General features: G+C 43.3%; 1 protein-coding gene across 1 annotated transcript in view; it reads right to left on the minus strand.

Annotated features, from left to right (window-relative positions):
- INADL (InaD-like (Drosophila)) overlaps positions 1-14,099 on the minus strand; it is a 250,101-nt gene that overhangs the window by 67,857 nt on the left and 168,145 nt on the right. The window contains exon 30 of the mRNA XM_015415230.1: positions 2,337-2,409. Coding sequence (XP_015270716.1) covers positions 2,337-2,409 — 73 coding nt within the window. The remainder of the gene's footprint in view (positions 1-2,336; positions 2,410-14,099) is intronic.

Here is a 14,099-nt window from a genome sequence, read left to right on the forward strand (position 1 = left end):
CCTGAGGAACCGCCGGAACCAACAGGACCAACTACCAACCACCACCATAGGGGTGCCGGTAGGTTTCCCTGCCCCTTACAAATATATGTGGCCATAGTTAGGGTAGTAAAATGGTGACTAGCACCGAATTGTAAGCCGCTCAGAGACCCCCTGACAAGGGGTTCGAGCGGGATATAAAGTTGAATGTATAAATAAATAAATAAATAAAATGGCCCATAGGATATAATGGGGCCGGAATTGACATTCGGGTAGCCCTTTTTCAGGCCCGGCGTTCTAGCGCGGAGCCTGAAAAAGGAGGGGGGGCGGCGGCTCTGCAGGCCGTTTTTCAGGCCCGGAGCCTGAAAAAGGTGGGGAGGGCAGCTCAGCAGTCCCCCACCCACCCACGGCGGTTGCAGCTGCCGCCGGAAGCAACGAAGGCGGGGGCCATAACTTTTGAAAGAGCCCCTAGGACAGCTAAGGGAGCCAGAATGACTTCTCGCGCGAGAGGTGGAATTTACCCCTACGAGTCCAAGGCCACCACCCCTGCGCTCAGCGAGTCAGGGAGGCAAGGGAAAGTTTCGCCCCGCCCTCCCACGCAGGCTACGCAGCTGCCGCCGAGAACAGTGGTGGTGGCGATAACTTTTTAAAGAGCCCCTCCCGAGAGCTGGGGGAGCCGGAATGACCTGTCGTGTGTGATGTCTGACATCACACGCGAGAGGTGGAATGTCCCCTACGAGTCCAAGGCCACCAGCCCAGGGCTCAGGGAGGCAAGGGAACGTTTCGCCCCGCCCCCCGCACGGGCATTGCAGCTGCCGCCGAGAACAGCGATGGTGGCCATAACTTTTTTAAGAGCCCCTCCCGAGAGCTGGGGGAGCCAGAATGACTTCTCACGTGTGATGTCCGATATCACTTGCGAGAGGTGGTTGCAGCTGCCGCCGGAAGCAACGAAGGCGGGGGCCATAACTTTTGAAAGAGCCCCTAGGACAGCTAAGGGAGCCAGAATGACTTCTCGCGCGAGAGGTGGAATTTACCCCTACGAGAGTTCAGGGAGACAAGGGAATGTTCCCCCCCGCCCGGCATGGGCGTCGCAGCTGTCGCCGAGAACAGCGGTGGAGGACATAACTTCTTAAAGAGCTCCTATCGAGAGCTGGGGGAGCCAGAATGACCTCTCGCGTGTGATGGCCGACATCACACGCGAGAGGTGGAATGTCCGCTACGAGTCCAAGGCCACCACCCCGGGGCTCAGGGAGGCAAGGGAACATTTCACCCCGCCCCTCCCCCCGCACGGGTGTCACAGCTGCTGCCGAGAACAGCAACGGCGGCCATAACTTTTAAAAGAGCCCCTCCCGAGAGCTGGGGGAGCCAGAATGACCTCTCGCGTGTGGCTTGAGCAGTAGTCTGCATATTTGGAAGTGTTCAGGAAGTGTCTGGCTAAGCAGACCCCTTGTCTCCACCACCACCCCACACTTTGTTTCCTGGCACATAAGTAACTTCACAGGCAGATGTTGTATTTTTTGGTGACTGGTAAACCCCCCAAAAACAAATTAGAAGTATGTTAATTTTAATGGGGGAAATTTGGCAGGAGGAAAGAGAAGCCAATGCAAAAATCATTGGTTCATTTCCCAAAAGAGAGAAACAAAAGCAAAATGAAGATTAGAATTTAACCCATCAGCTTTCAGAATTCAGTCTTTTTTTTTTTACAGTGTTCAAAATCCATACTAATGTCATACTCCTACCTTAGACAGTACAATAGTCTACACATTAGCAGTTCCTTCACTATACATGGAAATTTTCAATATCAGTTTCATGGTATCTGTAAGCATTTGATCCTTAACACACATGGAACAAATGCTCCGTAAACCCTAAAACCCACTACTGAAAAAACATTGAATAAACATTGGCTGCCTATGGTGACTGGTCTGCTTTCTCCTTGATATGACAAAGTAAAGACTGTATGAGAGGTCATGTCCTTAACCAAGTTCATCTCTAGGTAACTAGGGCAAATCTCCTTCAAATCCTACTCAGAACTATTCAATGGGGCTTACTCCCAGGAAGGGAAGTGTTCTTACACTGAACTGTAACTAACTCAAACAGATCTAATTTGCAACATTAAAAAAGTTCCTCAACCCGCTACAACAGTCTATGAATTATTTAACTAGAGTCTCATGAAGAAATGCAGTGTGTCTACTACTTTGTACCATACCAGCTATTTTTTCAAAATGGGAAATTCATGTGCTATTGAATTCACTCAGTGCTTTTTGATGGGTTTAGTTAGATTAATATCTGCAATAATATTAAAGTTCCTAATTAGGATTAATCTCCCTCAATTAGGAAACAGATTTTAAAAAGCATCTTACCTCAATGGAAGACTGGGAGCTAGAGGGTAATGGGAAAGGAGCAACAGCCATCTGGTTAAACGCATCATCATTACTGAAAAGTAAGAAAAAAAATTAATAGAATGCACACTAGACAAACTTGAAATATCCACTCAAGTCTTCCATTTTCCCTTTGTTATTTTTCTTTATTCAGACTACACTTATATTGTGTACTTCCTTCACAGAGCTTAATGCAATTCCCAGGTGGGCGTCTATCCAGCTACTAACCAGACTTAGACCCAAATAGATTCATCAGGGTTGCCATATCTATGATTTGCATAAGATACTTATCCTTTGTAAATATGTCTCATAGAGCAGGAAAAAAGATGAGGTCCCTTAGAGCAAGAAAATAGTTAAGGTATTATGTACTGAGAACCACACTGGAAATCTAAAGGGTCGCAGTCATTTGCACAATGTAGTTACATAAATGCTTACATGAACTACCTATCATTTTAATGAACCTAACTGGTGTCCCTGTGTCATTTAGTGGCCATGGTGCACTGATTCTCATGTAATTTTGATCCATTACACTTAGCAGGATGATTGCTAACATTTCAGTTTTGTATAGCAAATCTCCATCTCATATTATACAAAGCAAGGCCTGGTATTCACCATATGAAAAAAATTTGGAGCCTGCATTCCACACGAACAATTTCAAAGTGAGAGGAAATATCATGTTGCAAAGGACCGTAATGGCCATGGATTCAGTTGAACATTCCATTTAAAAACATGCAACCACTAATCGCCTCCACAAAACTTGGCAACATGCCCAGTCAGTGAGCATAGAAGAAGAAATCTGTTAAAACCTAAAACAAGTTATGAGGTCTGTTATTTGGTTTCCATAAACTGAATTTGTGAACATAGCACATAATAGATTCATCCTTCAAATGCCTCTACAAACCTCTTAACTGCCTCTCCCCATTCTGCAGCCATCACGTTCCCTTTCTTTCTTCCCCCAGGCTGTTATTTCCCCACATACCCGATCCCTCCACTCCCTCACATTCCCATGTCTCATTCCCTCAGATCCCACCTGGCCCCACCCAGCACTCCCACTGCCCACTCACCACTCTCTCTGATTTCCCTTGAGGCTCTGCAGCTCAACCTGAGGCTGACAGCACACCCTTCCAGGATGAGTGACACCTGAACTTCTGCAGGTGCAGACTGCAACAACCTCTTTTTAGGAGGGGAGTGTCTCAAAATGGGATTATGGGAGGGCAAATTGTGTTTTTATGCATACCTGAAGATTCCCTCCCCCCAACATGAAGAAAACCATCTCCTCTTTGCCCCAATCCCTAGGGCTATTGTTACCTGCATGGGGGTCTGGACTTCAGAATTAAATGTGATGGTGCTTATCAATACAGATAATGGCAAATGAATCTGTATAAGATATATAATCAGTCATTTCAATGTCTGTGGCAGGTTCAGTGACTAGACCTTGAACTGGCAGTAGGGGTAGTCAAGAACAGTTGTGGACCTTTAAGAATTCTGTCCCTGAAATTTAAAATTCTGAAAAGTCAGAAGTTCTTGTACAAAACAGCAGCTGACTGACGCTATAGAATGTAGCAGGCTTTACAGTGTGAGGCTACTGCAGGCAAAGAGCCAATGAAAAGTTGCAGTGCTAGCTGTCTACTAGGTTTCTTGCCAAACTAAGCATGGCTACCAAAAGTTCACTGTTGCCACATTTTAAAGTGATTGTAAAATGCTGCCAGGCCATGGTTCTTCCCCTCACCTTTTCAAGCGCCAAAAGAGCACACACACTCCCACAGCTCGTTTGGCGCTTGAAAAGCCAAAGGGGGAGGAAGAAGTCTGTGAGCCCAATCAGGATCAGGCCCTCATGGCATTTTATAATCAATGTAAAATGGTGACAGTCAACTTATGGCAGCCATGAGTTCTCCATCATGTTTATTTTGGCCCTGGAAAAGCAAATATCAGGGGTTTTGCATACTATTTTACAAACATGTCTGGTTTCTCCAAGCAAAGAAATACTCATTTATTAATTTACTCACTACACGTATACCCCACCTTTCTCGCCAATGGGGATCCAAAGTGGCTTACAACATTCTCCAATCCTCCATTTTTTCCTCACCACCCTGTGAGGAATGTTAAACAGAGAGTGTGTGGCTGATCCAAGGACACCCAGTGAGGTTCCCAGGCAGAGTGGGGATCCGATTGGGGTCTCTCCTAGTCAGACACTCTAACTCCTATACAAGACTAATTTAATGTTGCTTCTCCTATTTTATGCCACTGTTCAGGTTACATCCCAGAGTTGTAACCCCATTTCTTGTGTACTGACTATAGGTCCTAAAATCCTGAGTTGGTGAACCAATTAACATTTTCTTCAAACCAACAATGAGGCATTAATGTAGTTCATAGAAACAGTCTGATAAAAGTCTTCATTATACTATGTTCAGCTTCTCCTTTCCATATCTCCTTCAATGCTTTGGTGCAGCTAGAGATTACAATGAACTGCAGTGATTAAGGTCATCAAATGTACAATAAATACCTACAGAAATGCATACCATGAAAGCGTACATGATTTTTCTGCTGCACTTCAAATCTCCATTCACCTCTCTGATAACCAGTACAGTATGTTAAACAGGAATGTGCTTGCTCATTTGTTTTTCCAAGCACACAAACCAATTATGCACAAACCAATACCAGCTCGGTGGCACAGTGGGTATATCCCACTGTCTTAACATCCGAACTGTGTCAGTTCGAGCCCCGCGCTGGTGTGAGCAGCCAGCCTGTTGTCCCCAGCTCATCGTCCACCCAGCGATTCGAAAGCCTCGGCGAGTAGATAAAATGGGAACAACTCCTTAGAGAGGCTGGGCACACCAACTCCCCTCTGGGAAGGTGTTAGCTGTCAGTTGGGGACATCCTGGTCCAGGATCCGGAAGGCAGAAGAATCTACTTGGCTACGAAAAAATCCCTGCAGTGGGATGCTCCGGCCAGGCGGTGGCAGTGTGGCGACACGACATACGGGTCCTGAAGCCCAAGCGTCATCAAGCCGGTTGATGCAGCCGTTCGGGACATGACTGAGCCAAGCCAGAAACGTTTCCACTGTGCAGTTACGGCGTGAGCAATTAAAATGAATTATATGTAGTCTTCCCTATCCCCTATGAAACATTGTTAGTCCCCTGTCTAAAGAGTAACTGTAAATCACTTTGAGCCCACTTCTGGGGAAAGTGATTAATAAATCGAAAGCATTATTATTATTATTATTATTATTATTATTATTATTATGCGATGAGAATGCACCAGCAAATCGGAAAGCTTTGCAACCCCCAGTTAATTGTTGTCTGGCAGCAAGCTAAATCCTGCCCACCTATCTGAACCCTGCTCATTCATTTCAGTGTTTTCTTTCCAGCACATGCCTCGCTTACCTTTGCTGAGGAGCCAGTGCACTTTCTTGGAGAAAGGTGTGTGGGCTTTACTTTCCTTACCACATGCTCCAAATGCTTCCTTACTACATGTTCCATTGTTGAAATAAAAGATATCTACCAATCCTAAAACATAGTTGGTCCAAAATTTAGGAATCCAGGAACCCCTGCTTCAGAACAACTTGGCTAGGGAACTACAAGCTCAGAGGCTATAGCTGAGAAAAGATCATAGCTGAGAAGAAGATTTTGTGTGGTTAAAAAAGAGGCCTATGTTCTAAGCAGGTGATTTGCTAAATGCAGTTAAACTGGAAAGAGCCAGTTATTGGAAGACCCTTGAATAAGCATCTGGAAGCAAGGGATAGGGCAAGCAGTAAAGGTAAAGGTTCCCTTGCTCGAAAGCCAGTCGAATCCGACTCTAGGGTTGCGGTGCTCATCTCCGTTTCAAAGCCGAAGAGCCAGCGCTGTCCGAAGACGTTTCTGTGGTCATGTGGCCGGCATGACTAAACACCAAGGCACACGGAACGCTGTTACCTTCCCACCGAAGTGGTACCTATTTATCTACTTGCAATTTCTCGCTTTCGAACTGCTAGGTTGGCAGGAGCTGGAACTAGAGACGGGAGCTCACTCCATCATTTGGCACCCGGGTCTCGAACTGCTGAACTACTGACCTTCCACAGCCTGCAGTTCAGCATCTTAACCACTTGAGCCACCACAGCTCCAGGGCAAGCAACTAGTAGTTAAACTGGCCAAAGCCCAGATGTTCATGCTTGGGGGTTCATCTGAATGAACATCTGAAAAATTGGGGAACAGCTTCTGCAAAGTTACAATTAGAACAGAAATTGCTTTGTTAGTTAGTATGCAAAGGTAGTAAGGAGGAAGGTGGAAACATGAGCAGTTAGGCAATGTTATGTTTCGCTTACGCTTTTGCCTTCATACATACATATATATACATACATATATGCATACATACATATATACATACATACATGAATGTAAGTTTGCCCTGGACAAAATGTGGACAGGATATGAGTGGAAGAGGTGGTTATAGGGAAAAGGTGTAACTGAACTTTTGACATACTCCTTGAAGGCAACAGAAACCCAGAGAGATATCGATTCCAGAAACCAAGTTTATTTCTATGGTATCCAGCTTCAGTGCCACAGGAACAAAGCTAGGCATGACTGGGTGCTGGCTTCTTACCTGACATTTTTGGGAAGATCAGATGTGCTGTGCACCTCTGATGTGAACAGCTGGCCTGTAGTTTTAGAATGTGTCACGGAATGCAACCCATTTGGACCATACTCTGTGTATTCTCAGTAACCAGACCGCAAACTCATAGCTGATAGAAAGGAGGGGGCTGGAGGAAGGAGTCATCAAATGCCAAGCACAGAGCACTCAAGCTCTTGGTAAACCTAATGAATGGCCAAAGCAGGACAATAGTTTACCATCTCGCACCCTGCTAGTAAGTCACACCTAGAGACATAAAGCTAGGAAGACTAGTGAGAGAATGAAAACTCTTCACAAAGGGACAGAGAATGAAAACTCTTCACAAAGGCGGCCATGGGATCGCCAGAGCGCTAGTCTTCGGTAGCAATCCAGGCTCCCGGCCGAACAGCGCAAGCGCACACATGTGCAGTTTGGCTGCCTCGCTCTTTCTTCAGTGGCTTCCCCCCGGCATCTGATCGTGCCGGGGAGGAACTGCACGGCAGCTCAGGGGATCTCTGTAATCCCGCCGCCGCGTGTCTCTTTTGATGCAGCTTTCAAAAGCCACACTTTGCCCGCAGCAATTTCCCCCCGTGTGGCAGGGGCCTCAGAATCCTATTCAAGCCTACTCAGTGAGGCTTACTCCCAAGAAAGTGTTCCTAGGATTGCACTGACAGTCCTCACTTTATATGCTAAACATGGTGGGGCTGTGACGCAGTGGCAGAGCATCTGCTTAGCATGCAAAAGGTCCCAAGTTCAATCCCCGGCATTTCCAGTTAAAGGACCACACAGTAGGTGATGTGAAAAACCTCTGCCTGAGATCTTGGAGAGCTGTTGCCAGTCTGAGTAGGCAATAATGTCCTTGATGGACTAATGGTCTGATTTAGTATTATTTATTTATTTGGATTTATATTCCACCCTCCCTGCAAGTGGGTTCCAACAGTATAAAATACAATACAATAAAAACCAGATTAAAAACACAGTATAAAATAACATAACTCCTACGTACCATGTAAACTCTAGTGGAGACCAGATACCCTAGTGGTTAAGATGGTATTAACATTTTAAAGATTTTAAGGATCTTTAAGGATTTTAAGATCTTAAGGATCCAGGCTACAGATGGAGACCAGCCAAAAGAAGGGGCTTCATGTGTGTTCAAGTGTAATGGCTGCTTTTTTAAAAAGGAAAGACCTCAGCTTCTCAGTTAGGAGTCTCCGATTCCGCAATCTGGTCCTTCATCACAGACCTTTCACTCCGCCCTATGTTGTTATTTTTTTAAGCCTCTGGGAGGATGGGAGGTTTAGCCTCCATTCTGGAAAACAGGTAGGACTGCCCTACAGTGAAGCACTTCTCTACACACCCTGGGTTTGGACAAACTTCTCTCTCTATCTCCATACCTTCTTTCAATGTATGCAAGCCACCTTTTGCGTACTCTTACCATCAATCTAACATCAGATAGTTGGAAGGGCTCTGACAAGGAGCATCCTACTTATATAAAATGACAGTCCCCCCAAGCCAATGTGATTGGGGCTGGGGGCGGGTATGGCATTTCTGTCAGACACGTATTTGCTGAGTTGCCCTCCTGCCCAAGAGAAATAAAAATTTTAAGATGGTGCAGGAAAATGGAAAGTCAAAGCTGAGCGCAATGCACACTATGTGCTGCTGCCAGAAAAGTAGCCAGATCTGGCCTTGTTGATTCAGATCTGAACATGTAGATAATTTCATTCAAATTGGTTACACTACCAAGGTTAATGGGCAGGGATTTTTGGGGGGTCAGGGTTTGATTAGTCATATTCTGAATATACATCCCTAGTTCCTTCCTTAGGTGACCTTTAGATATCTCATGCTTTTTAAGTGCAATTTTGCAAGCTGCCTTCTCCTATTGCTATTAAATTTGTATTGCATGTCATTTTAAAAAGATCCTCATTTCTTATTCATGTAATCATATTTCTCCCAGGATTTAAAACACTGGGTAAAAAAGAGGTTGCTGCTCATAATATTCTCCAGCTGTAAGTGTACATATTCAAATGAATTGAGTCCTGCTTCAAAGGAGGCCCTTTCAAAGTAAAGGCACATTTTAAATGGTACTGCAAACAATAAATGGCCTTTGCACTACTCTCTCTCCAACTGCAAATCATAATCTATTTATAACTAAAGTGAAGACAACTTCACTTTGATAGCTTTTAGATGAGTGGCTCGCCCCTCCTCATTCCCTTGGTATGAAGTTATGACTTTTAGGTCTGCAGCTTTTAAATGGCTTCTACTGCATTTCTAGTTTTGAATAATTTGTGTCAATTAATTTTTATCTGCTATTGCTGTAATGTTTTGTGAATGTAATATTTTATTATTGCAATTTTAATATGTTGTTAACCTGTCCCAGAACTAACTATTTAGGGTGAAGGTAGGATACGATCTGTGCATACATCTGAATGACAGTGACAACAAACATTGAGAATGCAGCCATTCAATTAATTCAGTCTTCCATACTGTGGTGCTACAATTCTCTTTAAATGAATTCATAGATACACATTAATCACTTTGCTTCAGTATACTAGAAAGAATTACTTGCACATGTAAAATAATAATCAGAGATGCAATGTTTTCATGTTTTCCGACATAACCTCAAACACTATTCTTTCAGTAGAGACAGTTCACATACATACATATTAGTTACTTAAGGGCTTACAGCTGAACATGTAAACTTTCTAAACTGGGTTTGAGATTAGGTCATGAATTCTGAATATAGAATGTGCATGTGTGTAGTAAGACATAATTGTACAGTTAATAGGGTTAAAAAGCAGGATGGGAGAATATCCTAAGGCTTTCACATTCTTTGTAGTATATTCTGTGGCTGTCCAGCCCTAAAAGGGCTTTTAAGTGTTGTGTGTATGTGTGTGTGTGTCTCCAGAGAGCCCCTGAAGGATCATGAAGGGAGTATGTTTGGGCCCATCTGGCCCAAAACTCATCCTTCAGGTTTCTATAAATTTTTAAGGCTTGAGCAGTCCAATTTCCCTCTATTCTTGTTTCGATCTTTAATTGACTCTCATTTGCTCTCTACATTCCAAAGACAAAGAGCATGCTTAATCTTTGCCATGCCACTTTTAGGAAGTTTTATTTTTAATTTTTTTTACAAAGTTTTTTTTTTTTTGCATATCCATGGGGTACTCTAGTACGCAGAATGCTGTACCTTTTCTTTGGTTAGCCAAGTTTTGCTACTTACTGATGGTCACTCAGCCATTAAGTGTACTGGTATTTATTTATAAAATGTATATGCTGTCTCTCCAGAGTCTTGCTCATAAAGTAAAATAATACAATAACATAATAAAACCACCATAATAAAATTATCAATATTAAAGTAATCCATAAAATACAGAACCTACCAGGGGCATAAAAACATCACAAAAGCATTAAGCTGCCTAAAACAATAGCAATAAAACATCCCTCAATCTAGAAGCAGATAGGGTTGTTGCTAGGTCCATGTTCGTCCCTGGCGAGGGACTTGGGGGGGGTTTCCCAGAGGGGGTGGGGCATCCCCAACATGATGACATCACGTTGGGGACATCCTGGCTCCAAGCCCCACCCCATGGGGCCCTGTCCCACCAGCTGCGGAGGACTCTGCCTACCCGATCTCCAAGGGTCATTGCTGCTCGGTGATAGGGCACGTGGGGCCCTGTCCTCCTGGCTGCATTAAGGGGGTCCCTTTAAGTGCCTGCAGCCAAAGGGCCCTGCCCACCTGATCTCTGAGCGGTAATGCTACTCGGAGATCGGGTGCGCAGCCTGCACCCTGCAGGTAGCTGTGGGTGTTGGGGCTTGGGGGCAAGGCTTTCCCCACCAGCCAGCTGGCCAGGCAGTGGGTAGAACCCCCCCAAAGTGGGTAACCCCCATCAAACCGGGGGTCTGACAACCCTGGAAACAGACCATTAAACCAGCTACAAAGATTAGTAAAGGGGGTATCTGTATCCAAGCCCTGACAATAGCTTGATTAGTGCTCTTTGGCCCACTTAATTTTTCCAGACAGTTTTGGAAGTCAGCCCCATGCAAAGTGCACTACAGTAACCTAACCTAGATGCAATCACAGCCTGGATAACCATGGCCAAATGACAAATTTATTAGAGGAAATAATTTACATTCATTACAGTTAATTTACATTCCTTACAATCACCTTAACCTTTCATTTGTTTTGATTAAAATTTAAATTCTAAACAATAATAAGATAACAATTTCAAGCACTGTTATGGAATAATTCACCTGGGCTTTCACTTCCAACTGATTATTAGCTTAAGCCAAGCAACAGCAGTAAAAGTTTCACCTAAACTCGCTCCCAATCTTTTCTGTTTTGTCTAGCATTCCCTCAGCGATCCCTCCTTCCTGCCCCGTTATGTCTGTGTAGTTTATTATATGTACTTTATGTACTTTATATAGTTTATTATATGTACTTAAACTTGGTTTTAATTGTTTTAGTGATGTGTTTTTGTTTGGTTTTAATGCTTTTAAAGATTTTTAAATTATATATGTTTTTAATCTGTTTGCTGTCTTGTTGGCCCTGATGAGGGCAGAAAGGCAGAGTATAAATGTTGTAAACAAATTAAATAACTAAGTCAGAGAACTCAGGAGAAGCTTTACGAGTAGATGTGTTTCAATCAGGTCCACTAAGATCAGGGCCAGGGGAGTTTATGCAAAACTAATTATTCTTTATCTCAAGCTTCATTATATTTTAATTTCAGTAAAGCAGTAATGCTAACAAATTCTGTGGGTACAGTATTACAGAAGCCATGTGTAACTGAGTCTTTTTATAGTACTATGCAACAACATCCTTCTCACATCCAATTTCAGATATTTTTTCTATAGCCTGTGCAGCTATATACCGGACCTTTTCCATATGCAATTAAGTAATGGAGACTAAGTGGTTGTACATGACATTTAATCTTCACTAGCTGAATAAAGTAAGAATAGGTTACAGGCAAGATCATTAATCTCCTTTGGATGATTTGCCCTACCAAGGATAGCAAGTAATTCTTCATTTTACTAGCAGCACTATTTTTTACCATTGTAATTTGTGGTCTACATTAGATTTAAAGATTCATACACACTAACTATAAGATATACTGGCTGCAATCCTAGGATTGCCCACCTCCAGGTGGGGCCTGGGGATCTCCCACTTTTACAACTGATCTCCAGCTGACAGACATCAGCTCCCCTGGATAAAATGGCTGCTCAGAACGGTGGACTCTGTGGCATTGTACTATGCTGAGGCCCCTCCCCTCCCCAAACCCTGCCCTCTCCTGGATCCAACTCCAAACTCATCAGGTATTTTCCAACCCAGACCTGGCAAGCCACTGAAAAAAAATCAGACTTACTTCTGAGTAGACCTGTTTCTACAGACACAAGTCCAGAGGATATGGATTTAGTCACTGTTTATATTCCATACTTTTACAGAGATCAAGCTCAGTATTAATCTCTGGGAGTCAAAAATAGAAGCAGTAGTGCCTTGCACATATTGCTTCTACTTATTTTAGCAGAGGACAAAAAGTCCAGATATTTGGCAATTCTAGATGTGAACCAAGGAAGGCTTAACATTTTTCCTTGATGAGCTCTGAGACTGAGGAAAAGAAGAGTCAACATCTTGGCTTCCAGGAATTAAAATCTGTGAACATCTCCCAAGACAGATGGGCCATGTTGTTTGTCAAAACAGTGCAAAACATGAGGCTATTAAATCTGTGCATGTCATAGAAAACCATGAACTTAAGTGCCTGGAGAATAGGTTGTGTTTGCCTGAACGGCGTAAACATAATTCTATAATATCCAGCCAGAAAGAGAGTTCTGATAAGTGATAACCCTTTGAATGATAAAAACAGAAAAGCACACTCCCATATAGGGTTGCCAGCCTCCAGGTGCGGCCTGGAGATCCCCCACTTTTACAACTGATCTCCAGCTGCCAGAGATCAGCTCCCCTGGAGAAAATGGCTGCTTTAAGGGTGGACTCTATGGCATTGTACCATGCTGAGGCCTCTCCTCTCCCCTCCCCAAACCCCACCCTCTCCTGGCTTCCCCCCCCCAAAGTCTCCAGGTATTTTCCAACCCAGAGCTGGTAGCCCTACTTCCATATTAATTCTGTAGCCCAGTTTTTTAGATCATCTGCAGGACTTCAAAGCTTATTGAGAGAGAGAGAGAGAGAGAGAGAGAGAGAGAGATTTGTCTACACTTTGGAGCACAATGTATAATTGAAAAATTATGTTAAATATAATTATTTTATTATAAGTGTTTCCAAATATTTACAGCAATCATGTTATGCAAGTTACTATTAAAGGTTCCATATTACAGAAGCGTAGTGGTTGTTACAGTTACTTAGTGAGGCAAAATTTTAAACACTGGCATATACTTTTAGCCATTAGACTATATCTAAGGCATAATCCGTCCGATCTAAGCACTTTTAAGTGCCATTAAGTGATGGGAAGACTTAATGACTATGCCATTCTTAATGTAAGAACTCTCCCACTGAAATCAATGGGGCCTACTGTTTACCTTTTGGTGAATGAGACCCCTGGTGAACAAGCCCTGCAACCATTCCTCTGTTCTGTCTGAAAATAGTGTTTATTTGTTTGTTTACCATTAAGCATTAACACTCGAATAGATAATAAAACCTAGAGATACAAATGAATACAATAAAAACAGAAATCTAATTAAAAATTCAACTGGTCATCAGTTCTGGAACAAATCTGGACAGCCAGCCAGTTCATCCATTCTCTTGGTTAATTAAAAGCTGCACAAAACAAGGCAGCCTTGCATGCCCTATGGAGTCCTTATAGATCTGATAGAGCATGAATTTCCTCAGGGAGCTGGTTCCAGAGGGCGGGGGCCTCCCTAGTTTCTCAGCAGCAAAGCTTTCAGGGGCAGTGGTTTTCTTCCCTTTGGATGGCAGTACGCCCTGGATATTTAGGGTAGCTTATATTTGTTTTATTTACTAATGTACAGTAGGTGGGGGGAAATAAGCAGTTCTATTGATCAGCAGATCCATTACCTTATATGAGATCCCCAGAAAAAGAAACTCTACATTTCAAATCAAAGTTCATGCTCTTTCTCTCTCTCCTCTCTGTTCCTACCTTCCAAAGTCAATCTGTTTATTGTGCTTACATAAACACATAATCTGCTCTGTACCTAAGTTGG

This window comes from Gekko japonicus, unplaced genomic scaffold, assembly GCF_001447785.1.
Source record: "Gekko japonicus isolate JY-2015 unplaced genomic scaffold, Gekko_japonicus_V1.1 scaffold199, whole genome shotgun sequence".
NCBI lineage: Eukaryota > Metazoa > Chordata > Lepidosauria > Squamata > Gekkonidae > Gekko > Gekko japonicus.